Source organism: Acanthochromis polyacanthus, chromosome 9, assembly GCF_021347895.1.
Source record: "Acanthochromis polyacanthus isolate Apoly-LR-REF ecotype Palm Island chromosome 9, KAUST_Apoly_ChrSc, whole genome shotgun sequence".
Lineage (NCBI taxonomy): Eukaryota > Metazoa > Chordata > Actinopteri > Pomacentridae > Acanthochromis > Acanthochromis polyacanthus.
This window is the reverse complement of record NC_067121.1, coordinates 9526097-9541344: the sequence shown is the minus strand read 5'-3', so window position 1 is coordinate 9541344 and position 15248 is coordinate 9526097. Positions and strand designations below refer to the sequence as shown.

Here is a 15248-nt window from a genome sequence, read left to right as displayed (position 1 = left end):
TCATAAGAGTAAACTATGAGTCAGTTTTCAATGTTAGCTTATACTTTGTTTGTGTACATGTATCCAAATGTGTGTTGTGTTTTCCTTGCTTTCCCACCCCCTCCCTCTTCTCCCATCCCCCCCCCCTTGCTCTCCTCTGTCCCTCTCAACCCGCCCAGCCAGCAGGCAGATGGGTCCCCCCTATATAGAGCCGGGTTCTGCTCGAGGTTTTTTCCCTGTTAAAAGGGTGTTTTCCTTGCCACTGTCGCCTTTGGGCTTGCTCTGGGGGTCAGGCATATGGGTTCTGTAAAGCGTCTTGAGACAATTTGACTGTAATTGACGCTATATAAATAAAATTGTATTGAAATTGAATTGAAAGTCATCCAATCCTGACCTCGAGATAAGAACCATTGCCAAAATCAAATCAATCTCCCCTCAGTCAGAACTTCAAAAAATCATCCATGCCCTCGTTTTTTCTCATCTTGATTACTGCAACTCCCTTAGTCGGGTATTGCACAAAAATCCCTCTCCCGCCTCCAACTGGTCAAGAACACAGCAGCGAGGCTTCTGACTGGTTTTTACAGATGACAGCACATCTCCCCTGTTCTAGCTTCCCTCCACTGGCTCCCTATCCATTTAAGAATTGATTTTAAGATTTTGCTGATCACTTTTAGAGCTTGCCAGGGCCTTGCCCCTGGCTGTATTTTAGACATGCTAACCCTGTTCGTCCCTTCTCCATCAGGGTCCCTCAGCTTTGGAACAACCTGTCTAAGGAGGTAAGGCTCGCAGAATCAGTAATTTTTTTTAAATTGCTTCTTAAAACCTGCTTTTATAGACTCGCCTTCCAGTAAAGTTCTCTTTTATTTCTCTTTTATCACTATGTTCAACCAGTCAAAGCACTTTTTGAATGTTCTTCTGAAAGGTGGTATACAAATAAAGTTATTAGCATTATTATTATTATTATTTCTCTTGACGCACGATCCATCCAATCTCCATGAAACGCACCCTGCAAAAAGAATCCTTCCAGCACCCTCTTTCTGCTCTGTCAGTTCTATTCCTTTGTTAGCTGTGATGTGATGCAGTGACTGGTGGTATGTCATAGGGAGGAATATTATGGTTTCCACCCTTAAACAGGCTTCAGTTAGCAGTTTCAGTTCAATTAATTGTGACCTTTTTAAGGAAATATATACTGTGAAGCAAAGCCGAATCTCTCTGTTTGGTGTGTGTTTGTGTGAAAATACTCTTTGTACTGATATGTGTGTGTGTGTGTGTGTGTGTGTGTGTGTGTGTGTGTGTGTGTGTGTGTGTACTTGTTTCTGCTATACAGGTGGGGACTTTGACCTGACTATTTGATATAAAGGTGGGGACTTGTCTTACGGTGGGGACCTAATATGAGGTCCCCACGGGTGGCAACACCGTTTTCTTGGCCATATTGTTGTTAATAAAAAATGTAAAAGTGCAAAAACGTTTGTTTAGGGTTAGGCATTGATTTGGTGATGGTTAAGGTTAGGGTTAGGGTATGGATTAGGAGTTAGATATGAATGGGAGTCAATGGTAAGTCCCCACCGGTATAGAAAAACAAACATTAGTGTGTGTGTGTGTGTGTGTGTGTGTGTGTGTGTGTGTGTGTGTGTGTGTGTGTGTGTGTGTGTGTGTGTAAGCAGCTGTAACTTTCTAGCTTGACCCATCATGTATTTAACAGTTCAGATCCTGGGGTTAATGCTTGAAAAAAAAATCAAACAACTCTGAACAGACTTTTTGGAGACAAACATGGATGAAAACGGTCTGGTTTGGAGAGTCTGGGGGACAAACAAACCACAGCAACACTGAGGTTTCCTGTAGCGAGTCCTCTCTGCCTGACCGTCACTGACACGGGTCAAAGGACCAGATTGTTTTGTGGTCAAGGGGAGAAGAAAATAAAAACTGTATGAGGAACCTGGAGGAGCAGCAGCTCTGCAGCCGACTGTCAGACATGAATTGGTTTTGCAGCCTGAGGGTTAGGATTACCGATATTCAAAACAGATGTTGTTCTTTAATTTAACTATGTGACAGCTGAAAAATAATAGAAATGACAAAAGAAAGATATCATTTTTATGTTCTTAAGGTCCTGAGCCTCAGTTAAGTTGTTAATAATACACCAGAATTAATGTCAATAATCATTCATGTTTCAGATTGTGATAATCAAAAGAAAGATGTTTTTACTCACAATCAAACATATTAAACAATATTAAATTTATGTCTTAGTCATTTGAAAAACAGCAATGGTGACATTATGTAAACAAACTGGCATTTAAAGGGTTAATAAGCTTCAGTGTACCGCCGGCGGTACACTTACTAATTTGCATAGGAATTTCAAGAATGTCCGACGGCTGCAAACACGATTATACAAACACTATACGCCGATGGAAAGCTTAGATTCTCATGAATCCGCCGGTATAAACCACTTTCAGATGCGATTACCACAGCGGGTGAGAAAAACACATTTGTCCGACAAAAACGAATATTCATCCATCCGTTCTCTATACACGGCTTCAACACACACAGCGCGACTCACATTTCCGGGTTTATTATTACACACAAAAAAAGATTCCACCATAAACTGCCATAATCCAACCTTTAACATCCACATCACACAAGCCAGTAAACTATTTTATCCAAAACATGTCCTGAAGTCGGTATAAAATCCCCGAATCGGTCATTTTCAAGGAAATGCACCTCGCGATGTGCGTCCAATATTCCCTGTATTTTTCGTATTTTTTTTTATTTAAAAATAGAATATTAGCGATTTTTTGTACTGAACACGGCTGGAATTGACTGAAGCTTAAAGGGTTAAATTTGTCAGTTTTGATCAGGATCGTTGTTGGTTCAAAAGTGACTCAGTAAAAGTTCAAATAATCTTTATAATATTTTCATGACAGTATTTATGATTAGCATATTTTTATCATTCAAGAAATCTGTGTAACTTTTTCAAACTGAGGGTTCAATGAGAAATGAGCTCTGCTGTGAAAAGGTTCAACACTCAGCGTCTCTCTCCTCTTCCTGGAATGAATCTCAGCCTGATAACCCTCCTCTTCTTCCTGCTCCCAAACACAGCAGCTCCACTCTGTCCACACATTTCCTGGTTTCCTCCCCTTCAGATCTGCACCTTGAACATGGGTGGAACCAACATGTGGTGACGTGGAAGAGCTGACAGGCCCCGTTCACTGCAGGAACACGTGATTTGTAGATCAGAGCTCACACTAGTTTCAGGAAGGAGGAAGTCAAACTCACACAGTCGCTGTTAGTGAGAGGAGAAATGGCTGAGAAAGGAGTTCAGCTGGACCGAGAAACCTTCTCTTGTTCCGTCTGTCTGGATCTACTGAAGGATCCGGTGACTCTTTCCTGTGGACACAACTACTGCATGAAGTGTATTAAAGCCCACTGGGATGGAGAGGATGAGAAGAGAATCTACAGCTGCCCTCAGTGTAGGCAGACCTTCACACCGAGGCCTGTCCTGATGAAAAACACCATGTTAGCAGTTTTAGTGGAGGAGCTGAAGAAGACTGGACTCCAAGCTGCTGCTGCTGATCACTGCTATGCTGGAGATGAAGATGTGTCCTGTGATGTCTGCACTGGGAGGAAACTGAAAGCCTTCAAGTCCTGTTTATTCTGTCTGGCCTCTTTCTGTGAGAAACACCTTCAGCCTCACTATGATGTGCCTCAGTTCCAGAAACACAAGCTGGTGGAGCCCTCCAAGAAGCTCCAGGAGAACATCTGCTCTCTCCACGATGAGGTGAAGAAGATGTTCTGCCGCACTGATCAGCAGTCTATCTGTTATCTCTGCTCTGTAGAGGAACATAAAGGCCACGACACAGTCTCAGCTGCAGCAGAAAGGACGGAGAGGCAGAGAGAGCTGGAGGTGAGTCGACAAAACATCCAGCAGAGAATCCAGGACAGAGAGAAAGATGTGAAGCTGCTCCAACAGCAGCTGGAGGCCATCAATGGCTCTGCTGATAAAGCAGTGAAGGACAGTGAGGAGATGTTCACCCACATCATCCATCTGATCCAGAAAACAAGCCGAGATGTGGAGCAGCAGATCAGATCCCAGCAGGAGACTGAAGTGAGTGGAGTGAAAGAGCTGAAGGAGAAGCTGGAGCAGGAGATGAGAGAGCTGAAGAGGAAAGACGCTGAGCTGAAGCAGCTCTCACACACAGAGGATCACAACCAGTTTCTCCACAACTACCCCTCAGTGTCAGCACTCAGTGAGTCCACACACTCATCCAGCATGGACATCCGTCCTCTGAGACACTTTGAGGAGGTGACAGCAGCTGTGTCAGAGCTCAGAGATCATCTACAGGACATTGTGAGGGACACATGGACAAAGATCTCAGTGACAGGGACTCAAGTGGATGTTTCACTGTCAGATTCACAAGCAGAGCCAAAGACCAGAGCTGGATTCTTGAAGTATTCACGTCGAATCACTCTGGATCCAAACACAGCACACAGAAACCTGTTATTATCTGAAGGGAACAGAAAAGTATCAAATATGGGTCAACAACAGTCTTATTCTGATCATCCAGACAGATTCACTCGAAATCTTCAGGTCCTGAGTAGAGAGAGTCTGACTGGACGTTGTTACTGGGAGGTGGAGTGGAGAGGAATAGTTTATGTATCAGTCGCGTACAAGAATGTCAGCAGAACAGAAAGTGGGATTGAACATGTATTTGGATATAATGACAAATCTTGGGCATTATATTGTTCCCCAAACAGTTATAAATTTTGGTACAACAACATCCAAACTCCCGTCTCAGGTCCTCGGTCCTCCAGAGTTGGAGTGTACCTGGATCACAGTGCAGGTATTCTGTCCTTCTACAGCGTCTCTGAAACCATGACTCTCCTCCACAGAGTCCAGACCACATTCACTGAGCAGATACATGCTGGACTTTGGGTTAGTATTGATACAAGTGCTGAGTTGTGTAAACTGAAGTAGACAGAGGTGACTGAAGGTGCAGTGAGTCTGATTGTGTCTTTGATTCTTTCCCTCATTTAGTCTCCATCATTGTTGCTCACAGCTCATTGTTGTTTTATTTCTACACTGCACAGAGATCAACTGTCAACCAAACAGTGACTGTCAGCACTTGTTGATCTTCTCATTTCTTCTTCTGCTCATCTTTGACTTTCTTCACTAAAAATGACTTTCATTTCTGCAGCAACATTTTGAGTCTTATTCTAAAGCATCAGGACACAATAAGTGATGTTTCATGGAGGTTTATGTTTTTCCTGACAAGTTTTCTGACTTATTTTGGACATGAAATCAGAACAACATTTATTGTAAATATTTCCATGTTTTCACATTTTAGCTTCTCAGAAACAATTTTTGAATTCAACAGCTGCATGAAGATGTAACAATAAGTGACTTTTAATGTGTTTCTAAGTCTTGTTTTTGTTTTTGTCTCATTTGAGTTAATGTTGATTCAATCCCATGTTAGTGATGCATTTAAGGAACCAGCTGAGGTGACGGAAAACTCAGTTTTTTATTTAATTGTGCACTCAGTTTTTCTTTTCCAGAGATACATGTACAGAATTTATATTTTGTAGTTGATTTTTCTGTTGAAATATTATATTTTATTCCAGTCAATAGTCATTGTATTGTACTGATGTTGGGATTTTTAATTGTGTTGGTTTGGTTTGTTTCTCGACTGCTGATAAACTTTGATTTAGCTTCATGCTAATTTGCAAATAAATGACAATTAATGAGCATAACCTGGATTCTATCATTTGTCTCTTACAATGAAGTGATTATTCTGTTCCTAACCTACAATTTGTTTGCATTGTGACAGTTTATCTTCTAAAACCAAAATAATCCACATATGAAGAATTCAACATTTACATGGTTGAAGTGCAGATTTCCACCTGAACTTTTAATAAAATTAACTAAAATCTTTCTGTGCTGAACAGTTTTGTCATTTTTCCCCTTTAAATGATTTCCCAGTAAATAATTAAAATTTTGGTAAAGGAAAAAAAACATTTTACACAAATGTTCCGTTTTGTAAAAGGGAAATATATGTGCAGGATTTGTGAGATCTGATATTTATCATGTTGGAATTTTTGTTGAAATCCAAATATGTTTGAATTCAGTCAACAGTAACTTTGTCAATAGTTCATATTAAAAGTTTATTGAATAATTCTTAATATATTAGTTATCAATCAACCTTTATTTAAATCTAGAGCATTCACTACAACTATTATTAGTAATAATGAAAGTGTGAACATTTAGGACACAGTTTTACCGTTCAGGGCGTAACCACGTATTCTTTGGGGGAGGTCATGTTCCCACAAATATCTACAACACATCAGTTCAAAGCTACATATGCAGTAGAATGTATATTTATTGAATACATTCATCTTTAACAGCTGTTTGATGTTGTGTTTGATTTTTCTTTTTAAATCTGTTCAGGAAACTTTACATGTGTGACACCCCCACTCGATCATACACTTGGTTGTGTCCATTTGCAGTAGTAAACAGTTGAACGGAGCTGAAATGGTGGCGGATGAAAATACATTGATATATTGATTTACGCCATTTTTCAGAACTTAAATCATTCCGGATGTTGACTTGAGGTTGTCATTTAGGTGACAGACAGGTGAGGACTTCCTGAAGCTTCCAGGTGTGTTTCATTAACAGACCGCTCACAGCTGGAGAGTCTCCAGGTGTTTCCACCGCAGACTGAGACCCAAACCAGGTAAATACACAGCTTTGTTCTGGTCACGTTCACTGTTTCTGCTTCTTTTTGACTTCAGACATGTAAACAGACACATGTTTATTAATGTGAGTGAGCAGTGAAGTGAAGCTGGGTGTGTTTCATTATTTAGAAATTAATTCTGATCATAATAAAGCATTTTCTTAGGCTTGTGAATTGAAGTCAAATTAGCAACTTTATGGTGCCACAAAACTTACCTTTGTTTGTTTTCCTCCTTCCTTATGTCCCTCCATGTTTAAAAAAAACCTCAGGATTCAAAGAAATAAACACAAAGTGAAGAGATGGAGCCACTGGAAATCTTGGAGAGGAAAACATCAACAGGAAAACATAACTGGATTTCAGCAACTTTATTGTGCTTTTGTTGTCAGTAAGACAGTTTAGAATTCTCAAACTGATGTAGTTTGGTGTCTTATTTTACAGAAAATGTCACTAATCATGTGATGTTCATGGACTAACATTTTGGGTGACCGCTGTTCAACACAACCCAGGAGAAGAGATGCTGTGGTTTATTTTGAGGGAAACAAGTTTACTTCTACCTTTGAGACATTGGTAGAAATACCCACATATTGAAGACACAACCAGAGTTGATGATTTTATTCTGATGGAAATAAATTCACCTGCACACTTGAGATATTGGTTTACCAAAAATATACCCACGTATTAATGACCTGTCCAGAGTTTATGATGTTGTGATTAATTTAGAAAATTCTATCCCATGTTTCATGAAAATTCATCTAAATGCAGCATCTGATGGTTTAAATTGTGTTTTCATTGTTACTTGACTACCTGTTGTCATATTTTAGTCGTTACTTTATTGATCAGAGAGGTCATGTTCTGTAACGCATCTGTATGCTCAGCAGGGGCGGATTGAATGTGACTTCATTCGGTCGTTTGACCGAAGGGCCGGTGCGCTGATATTTATTAAATAATTTTGTTATGGGCACCCGGCGCCTGTATAGCTCATCGGGTTAAGCAGGCGACCCATGTACAGGGGCTGGTCTCCGACACAGCGGCCCGCGTTCAATTCCTGCCCACGGCCCTTTGCTGCATGTCTTACCCCTACTCTTGTCCCCATTTCCTGTCACTCTTCGCTGCGACTATCACAATAAAAAGGCAAAAAAAAAATAAAAAATGTTTATTTATCCATATGCGGCCGAATGGGATGAGCGTCCAACCATTCATCAGCCCTGTAAAGGCACGCAGGCATGCAGGCCCATATGCGTCACACCACACGCACGCTCAGCCCCGCCCTCAGGTGACAGCTCTGGGCTGAGTAGAGTTTAGACTTGATATCGCAGTGTGTGCAGTAAAGCCCAGCCAGGCAGTTGGAGATGGAGAAGAACGTCAAAAAAACGTAAAGGAGGAGCTGAAAAGCTTCGAGAAAAGAAAAGAAAAGCTCTCGAAGCATCGGCCGGATAGAGTAAAACAATAACAGAAATGTTTGCTGTAGCCGCTGCCGGTCCATCACAGGCACAGGGGCCACCTGTTGATGAAGAGGCTGAACCAACAAGCGAGGATGAGGATGCAGATCGATGTGAAGAAAGTGAGGCTGGAGTGGTGAGCATGAAAGAATCCTGCATTTCATTATATCTTCGAGGATGTCTGAATATGTTGCCTTCAGTAGAGAAATATCAAGCTGTTAGCATCGGTGGTGTAAACTCTTAGCCCAAGCCCAAGGTCTATCCACGGTAGCCTTAGAAGCTAATTGGCTAGTTAGCCAAATGTAGCCGTCTCCTGCAATACAAACACATTGTATTGTCGATTGCACAGGTGGGCTGGTCTGGTCCAAAAAGTCCCGGGCCGAATTTGACTCCCAATCCGGCCCTGATGCTCAGCAATGTTACTGCTCCACATATTAATATGACAGAAAAAAAATCAAGACTTAAAAAAATGGATTTAAGTTTTCCAGTAAAATTAAGTTTAGCTGAGCTCAGGGTTCAGCTCTGTAACAATGATTTAACTGCAGCTGATAAAGTGTGACTTGTCTGAGGTGAAGAAAAGCATTCAGTGTACACGTCATGATTCCAGTGGTGTGAACCCAAGCAGCAGGCACAGACAGGTGGGTGAGTTAATAATGATTTAATAGAAATAAAAATATATAAACAGAAAACTCTTAATAAAGGAAGCAGGAGGGAAATAACGGAGAGGGGAAACTAAACAGAACTGAACAAAGGGTGGACCCAAAGGCCGAGGTAAAAGCTAAACATAACACTAAATTAACGGGGAAGGTGGCTTACTGAGAGTCCAGGATTTGGAAGGCGGAAGAGGGACTGAGCTGACAGAGCCGGTGGAGGGAGTGTGGCGTTGGCCGGGAAGCAGGCAAGATCATCCAGGGGGGCGACGGGGTCCGAGGAGCAGGGACATAGATAAGGTGAACCAGAGGGGAGACGGAGTCCGGGAAGCGACGTGCAGGAGACGGTGAACAGTGTAGCGGAGTGCATCGTTTGACGTGGACGATGTGGCAATGAACCAGCACTTGAGCAGAAGAGAGAGCCAGGCTTTATACGGCGCTGATTATTCATTTGCGCCGGCTGTGCTGCTTGTCATTAGGCTCATTAGCCAGCGCACCGGAGCAGGAGGGGCGTGACAACACATTGTTCTTCATCTGCTATCCTGCTATCTCTACCCCTCTTACCCCCATCCTCACCCCAACTGGTGGAGGCAGATGGCCACCTTCCCTGAGCCTGGTTCTGTATGTATGTTCTGTAGGATTTTTTTTTTTTTAGCTTCACATTACAGGTTTTGTGACTGCTTGCTATGTGAAGTGTTTTTATGAGATGTGTTGCTGGACTTCTTTTCCAGGTGACTCTTGTGAAAGAGATCCTGATCTCAGTGGGTTTTATCTGGTTAAAATGAAGTGCTGTGAGATGACATATGCTGTAAATCGGTGATGTATAGATGAAATTGTCATATTATTGTTGTTGTTGTTGCATCTTTTGTCAGGATTCAGGGCTAGAGCTCAGATGCAGAGAATGAACTGGTACACAAGTAAGTAGGTTTTAAAGAGGCTTTATTGCCTGAATACGGTACTTGACACTGGTAGTTGCTAGCGGGCGGAAGGCTAACAGACAATAACAACGAAGAAGGCTGAGCTACATTCTACTACTCTTAGAGGTAGGAGGATAAATCACAGGCCAGAACGCACGGAGGGTAAAACCCAGGTGGGAACTGAATACAAAAATACTAAGCACAACTAAAGCCAAAAAACGATTCACAGAAAGCGAAGCCTAAGCCTTGAACCATTACTCTTCTGAGGCAAAAAACGAAACTAATTCACTCGCTAAGGTTAAACAGTGCAACAACAGAAATCTAACGAAACTCAAGCTGGGTTTCCATTACAATTTTTTGCAAAATAAAAGCGATATTTCTAAAATTTCGACAAAGTATATTTGCGCTTTGAACGTGTTTCCATTGAAGGTTGTTCTGGGCAGAAGCATCGTAACTCTCGTAAAATATCATCCCGCGAGATTTCACTGCAGGAAGACGGACGCCCAAAACCTGTTTCTATCTCCTTATAACACTCTGCATTCCTCTGCTGTGTGCTGTCTAGTATGGCAGTGATGTTTTTCTCAAGAATAATGGCAAGAAAAGCCTCGGTCTCCTCTTCTGTCCACATGTACCGTGCCATGTTTACTCTGGTCATGTGACCAGGTACGTCACATCTGGTGACGTATAATTGCAGAAAAAGTGTTTCCATTGTGCTTTTGCGATATTTTTCAATATCGAAACGTCTGAAAAACCACCTCATGAGAGCGTAAAAACTTTTTAGCAATATTTTAGTCCTTTTTCAAAATTCAGCTGTTTCCATTACTGTTTTTTTATTGCGCTATTTACTTACTGCACAAATCTAAGGGTAATGGAAACACAGCTTCAGAGATGTTCGGACTGGGCTCCAGCTGAAGAATGACCAGGAATGGACCGTGGAGGGGGTATCGTTGGTTGTAGACGCTGGATGGACTGAAGGAGACGGTAGGTGGCTTTCTTGGGGGCCTCGGAGGATCAAGGTGAGGAGTGGAAAAGTCCCAGTCAGCGTACAGAAGGTGCAGGAAACAATGAAGGTAGTAGGGCTGGGCGATATGGCCAAAAAATAAAATCTTGATTGTTTTTTTTTAGTCATCTTGGACAATTACGATTTCAATCGATTTTTGTTGTTTCTTTGCGGTCTCCCCCTACAACTTCTCTCCTGTGATGACTACATACTTGATACTGTATAGAGCAGCAGCAGAGGTGCAGATGTTGTAGCTGAGAAAGTTTGGAGGTTGTCACTTCTTGCATTGCCAAAATAGTAGAATGAAAGTGGGGAAAAGGTTATAGGATGCCAGGTAGGAGCGAGGATGAGGAGGAGGCCCTGACAATATATGCTTATAATACCTCAAAATTGATGTCAATAATTTTGAATATATCCTCAATTGTGATAATCAAAAGAGCAAATTTGTCACTCGCCACCAGTTGTATTAATGATGATTAATGTTGTTTGTGTTTTTCAAAAGAAGAAAGTGTGACATTATAAAAACAAACTGGCATTTAAAGGGTTAAATTTGTCAGTTTTGATTAGGATCGTTGTTGGTTAAAAAGTGACTCAGTCCAAGTTAATATAATATTATTATAAAATATTTTCATGACAGTATTTTGATGAGCATATTTTTTCATTCAGGAAATCTGTGTAACTTTTTCAAACTGAGGGTTAAATGAGAAATGAGCTCTGCTATGAAGCGTCTCTCTCCTCTTCCTGGAATGAATCTCAGCCTGATAACCCTCCTCTTCTTCCTGCTCCCAAACACAGCAGCTCCACTCTGTCCACACATTTCCTGGTTTCCTCCCCTTCAGATCTGCATCTTGAACATGGGTGGAACCAACATGTGGTGACGTGGAAGAGCTGACAGGCCCCGTTCACTGCAGGAACACGTGATTTGTAGATCAGAGCTCACACTAGTTTCAGGAAGGAGGGAGTGAAACACACACAGTCGCTGTTAGTGAGAGGAGAAATGGCTGAGAAAGGAGTTCAGCTGGACCGAGAAATAATCTCTTGTTCCGTCTGTCTGGATCTACTGAAGGATCCGGTGGCTCTTTCCTGTGGACACAACTACTGCATGAAGTGTATTAAAGCCCACTGGGATGGAGAGGATGAGAAGAGAATCTACAGCTGCCCTCAGTGTAGGCAGACCTTCACACCGAGGCCTGTCCTGATGAAAAACACCATGTTAGCAGTTTTAGTGGAGGAGCTGAAGAAGACTGGACTCCAAGCTGCTGCTGCTGATCACTGCTATGCTGGAGATGAAGACGTGTCCTGTGATGTCTGCACTGGGAGGAAACTGAAAGCCTTCAAGTCCTGTTTAGTCTGTCTGGTTTCTTTCTGTGAGAAACACCTTCAGCCTCACTATGATGTGCCTCAGTTCCAGAAACACCAGCTGGTGGAGCCCTCCAAGAAGCTCCAGGAGAACATCTGCTCTCTCCACGATGAGGTGAAGAAGATGTTCTGCCGCACTGATCAGCAGTCTATCTGTTATCTCTGCTCTGTGGAGGAACATAAAGGCCACGACACAGTCTCAGCTGCAGCAGAAAGGACGGAGAGGCAGAGAGAGCTGGAGGTGAGTCGACAAAACATCCAGCAGAGAATCCAGGACAGAGAGAAAGATGTGAAGCTGCTCCAACAGCAGCTGGAGGCCATCAATGGCTCTGCTGATAAAGCAGTGAAGGACAGTGAGGAGGTGTTCACCCACATCATCCATCTGATCCAGAAAACAAGCCGAGATGTGGAGCAGCGGATCAGATCCCAGCAGGAGACTGAAGTGAGTGGAGTGAAAGAGCTGAAGGAGAAGCTGGAGCAGGAGATCAGAGAGCTGAAGAGGAAAGACGCTGAGCTGAAGCAGCTCTCACACACAGACGATCACAACCAGTTTCTCCACAACTACCCCTCAGTGTCAGCACTCAGTGAGTCCACACACTCATCCAGCATGGACATCCGTCCTCTGAGACACTTTGAGGAGGTGACAGCAGCTGTGTCAGAGCTCAGAGATCATCTACAGGACATTGTGAGGGACACATGGACAAAGATCTCAGTGACAGGGACTCAAGTGGATGTTTCACTGTCAGATTCACAAGCAGAGCCAAAGACCAGAGCTGGATTCTTGAAATATTCACGTCAAATCACTCTGGATCCAAACACAGCACACAGAAACCTGTTATTATCTGAAGGGAACAGGAAAGTAACATTTACGGGTCAACAACAGTCTTATTCTGATCATTCAGAAAGATTCACTGAATATCTTCAGGTCCTGAGTAGAGAGAGTCTGACTGGACGTTGTTACTGGGAGGTGGAGTGGAGAGGAGGAAAAGTAGTTTATGTAGCAGTTGCGTACAAAAATATCAGCAGAGCAGGACGTGGAACTGAATGTGGATTTGGATATAATGACAAATCTTGGGCATTAGAATGGTCCCTAAACAGTTATAAATTTTGGTCCAACAACATCCAAACTTCCGTCTCAGGTCCTTGGTCCTCCAGAGTTGGAGTGTACCTGGATCACAGTGCAGGTATTCTGTCCTTCTACAGCGTCTCTGAAACCATGACTCTCCTCCACAGAGTCCAGACCACATTCATTCAGCAGATACATGCTGGACTTGGAAGTTATTTTTCCAGATCAAGTGCTGAATTGTGTGAACTGAAGTAGACAGAGGTGATTGAAGGTGCAGTGAGTCTGATTGTGTCTTTGATTCTTTCACTCATTTAGTCTCCATCATTGTTGCTCACAGCTCATTGTTGTTTTATTTCTACACTGCACAGAGATCAACTGTCAACCAAACAGTGACTGTCAGCACTTGTTGATCTTTTCATTTCTTCTTCTGCTCATCTTTGACTTTCTTCCAACTTTCTTTATTAAAAAATGACTTTACATTTTGGTAGATTTTTCCAGCCCAGATGTAGTTTGTGCTCTCACTCAGTAAACAGAATTCAGTTCTTGAGTCCTGACCCACATCAGAGACATGTACAGAATTTGTATTTCATGGTTGATTCTCTGTGGAAATATGATTACGTTTTAGTCCAATCCTCATTTTATTTTACTGATGTGATCATTTTTAATTTTTTTGGTTTGTGTTTTTCTCGACTGCTGACAAACTTGTGATTCAGCTTCATGTTAATCTACAAATCCATGACAATAAATGCCACTAAATGAACAGAACCGGGATTCTATCATTTAGTCTTATATTATTCATTGAAATGGTTTTTCAGACATGATGAATTCAACATTTGATGATCAAAATACTGAACTGTGAGTCACTGGAAAAAATGAAGAAGAAGGTTATTTTTGAAAGCAGAGACTCAAATGAGAGTATTATTTTGTGTCTTTTTATTCTGCCACCAGATTTCATGTGTCGATTTGTACTCCAACCAAAATGAGAATGACTTCCACAGTTTACAGTTGAAACACATCATGATAGTGGTGCAATCGTGTATTTGGTGTAGGCAGGTTGTGATTAGTGCTGAAATGATTCCTCAAGTTATTCGAGTAACTCGATTACTAACATTCCTTAAGGCAAAATTCTTCGAATCGAGGCTTCATTTAATCCACTAGATACTGGACCCCAGGTCACGAACTGGTGGACTGCGGTCTAAGCTCAGACCCAGACTTTATCCTATACAGACCTGGACCTATAGTCAATAAATTGTAAAGGAATTTGAAATTGGACAGGATGCTTCTATTTGAACCAGCGCAGTTTTTCTCGTGTTTACAGCGTTGGTTTAGCAGATCAGAGGCTGAACTACAAAGACAGTCTGGCATAGTCAGACTTTCTTTGTGTAAGTCGGCTTGACAAAAACACAAAAACTAAAAACTTTTAGGTTTCTGCTGATGCTGTTCCTTTGAAAAATGCCTTGAGATGGGATTGGGATATCCCTTGTTGTGCATTTTTAGTTTTGTTATTGATAGCTCCCATACTCAAACTTCTCCCATGTAGCACGTTCATTCAGCCAGTCAGACATGAATCAAAGCTTCAAGAAATTCAACTTTTACTCATAATAGCCAAATTCATGTAGAAAATAAACTTTTTATAGCTGCTGAATGTTTTGTTTTGTTTCTATTTGGGCTGGACAATCAATTCGTAGTTCTAAGTTGTGCAGTTGGAAAAATTCCAAAAAGCTGCATTTAAGGGATATGTTGTGCACGGCATCAGACCCAGCGACTGAACTGTTGTGTCAGTGGTTTTACATCTATTATATAGTAAAAATCGAACTGCCGCATACATTATATCACACATCACAAACGACAATCACTATGTCTGTCAGATATTTTCTCCAAAATATTCAGCACTAGCTTCTTTAAGCCACAAAACCAGAACACATGTAAGCTCGGACAGAATACTCACTCCTTGGAAGTTAAAACCAAGTTTTCAAATTCAAGTCTCGACTGTCAGACTCTTGATTACAGGAAAGGAGTCAGAAATATGGTTAATAATTTATATATAATTACTTGTCATAAAACAAACCGTATAATATAATTAAAAAGGTATAATTTAAGTGTCTTTTATGCCTCT

General features: G+C 41.7%; 3 protein-coding genes across 5 annotated transcripts in view; 2 read left to right on the top strand and 1 right to left on the bottom strand.

Annotated features, from left to right (window-relative positions):
- Window positions 1–15248, bottom strand: part of LOC127535343 (tripartite motif-containing protein 16-like) — a 599330-nt gene that overhangs the window by 560585 nt on the left and 23497 nt on the right. The gene's annotated exons all lie outside the window — the stretch shown is intronic.
- LOC127535344 (tripartite motif-containing protein 16-like) lies at window positions 2930–14114 on the top strand. The gene is made up of 2 exons (XM_051953170.1): window positions 2930–4964; window positions 13404–14114. Exon 1 carries the CDS (start codon window positions 3275–3277, stop codon window positions 4946–4948), a length of 1674 nt encoding a protein of 557 aa, XP_051809130.1. The 5' UTR covers window positions 2930–3274; the 3' UTR covers window positions 4949–4964; window positions 13404–14114.
- LOC110970661 (tripartite motif-containing protein 16-like) lies at window positions 11667–13405 on the top strand. The gene has a single exon (XM_051953156.1). The coding sequence runs from the start codon at window positions 11705–11707 to the stop codon at window positions 13385–13387; it is 1683 nt and encodes a 560-aa protein (XP_051809116.1). The 5' UTR covers window positions 11667–11704; the 3' UTR covers window positions 13388–13405.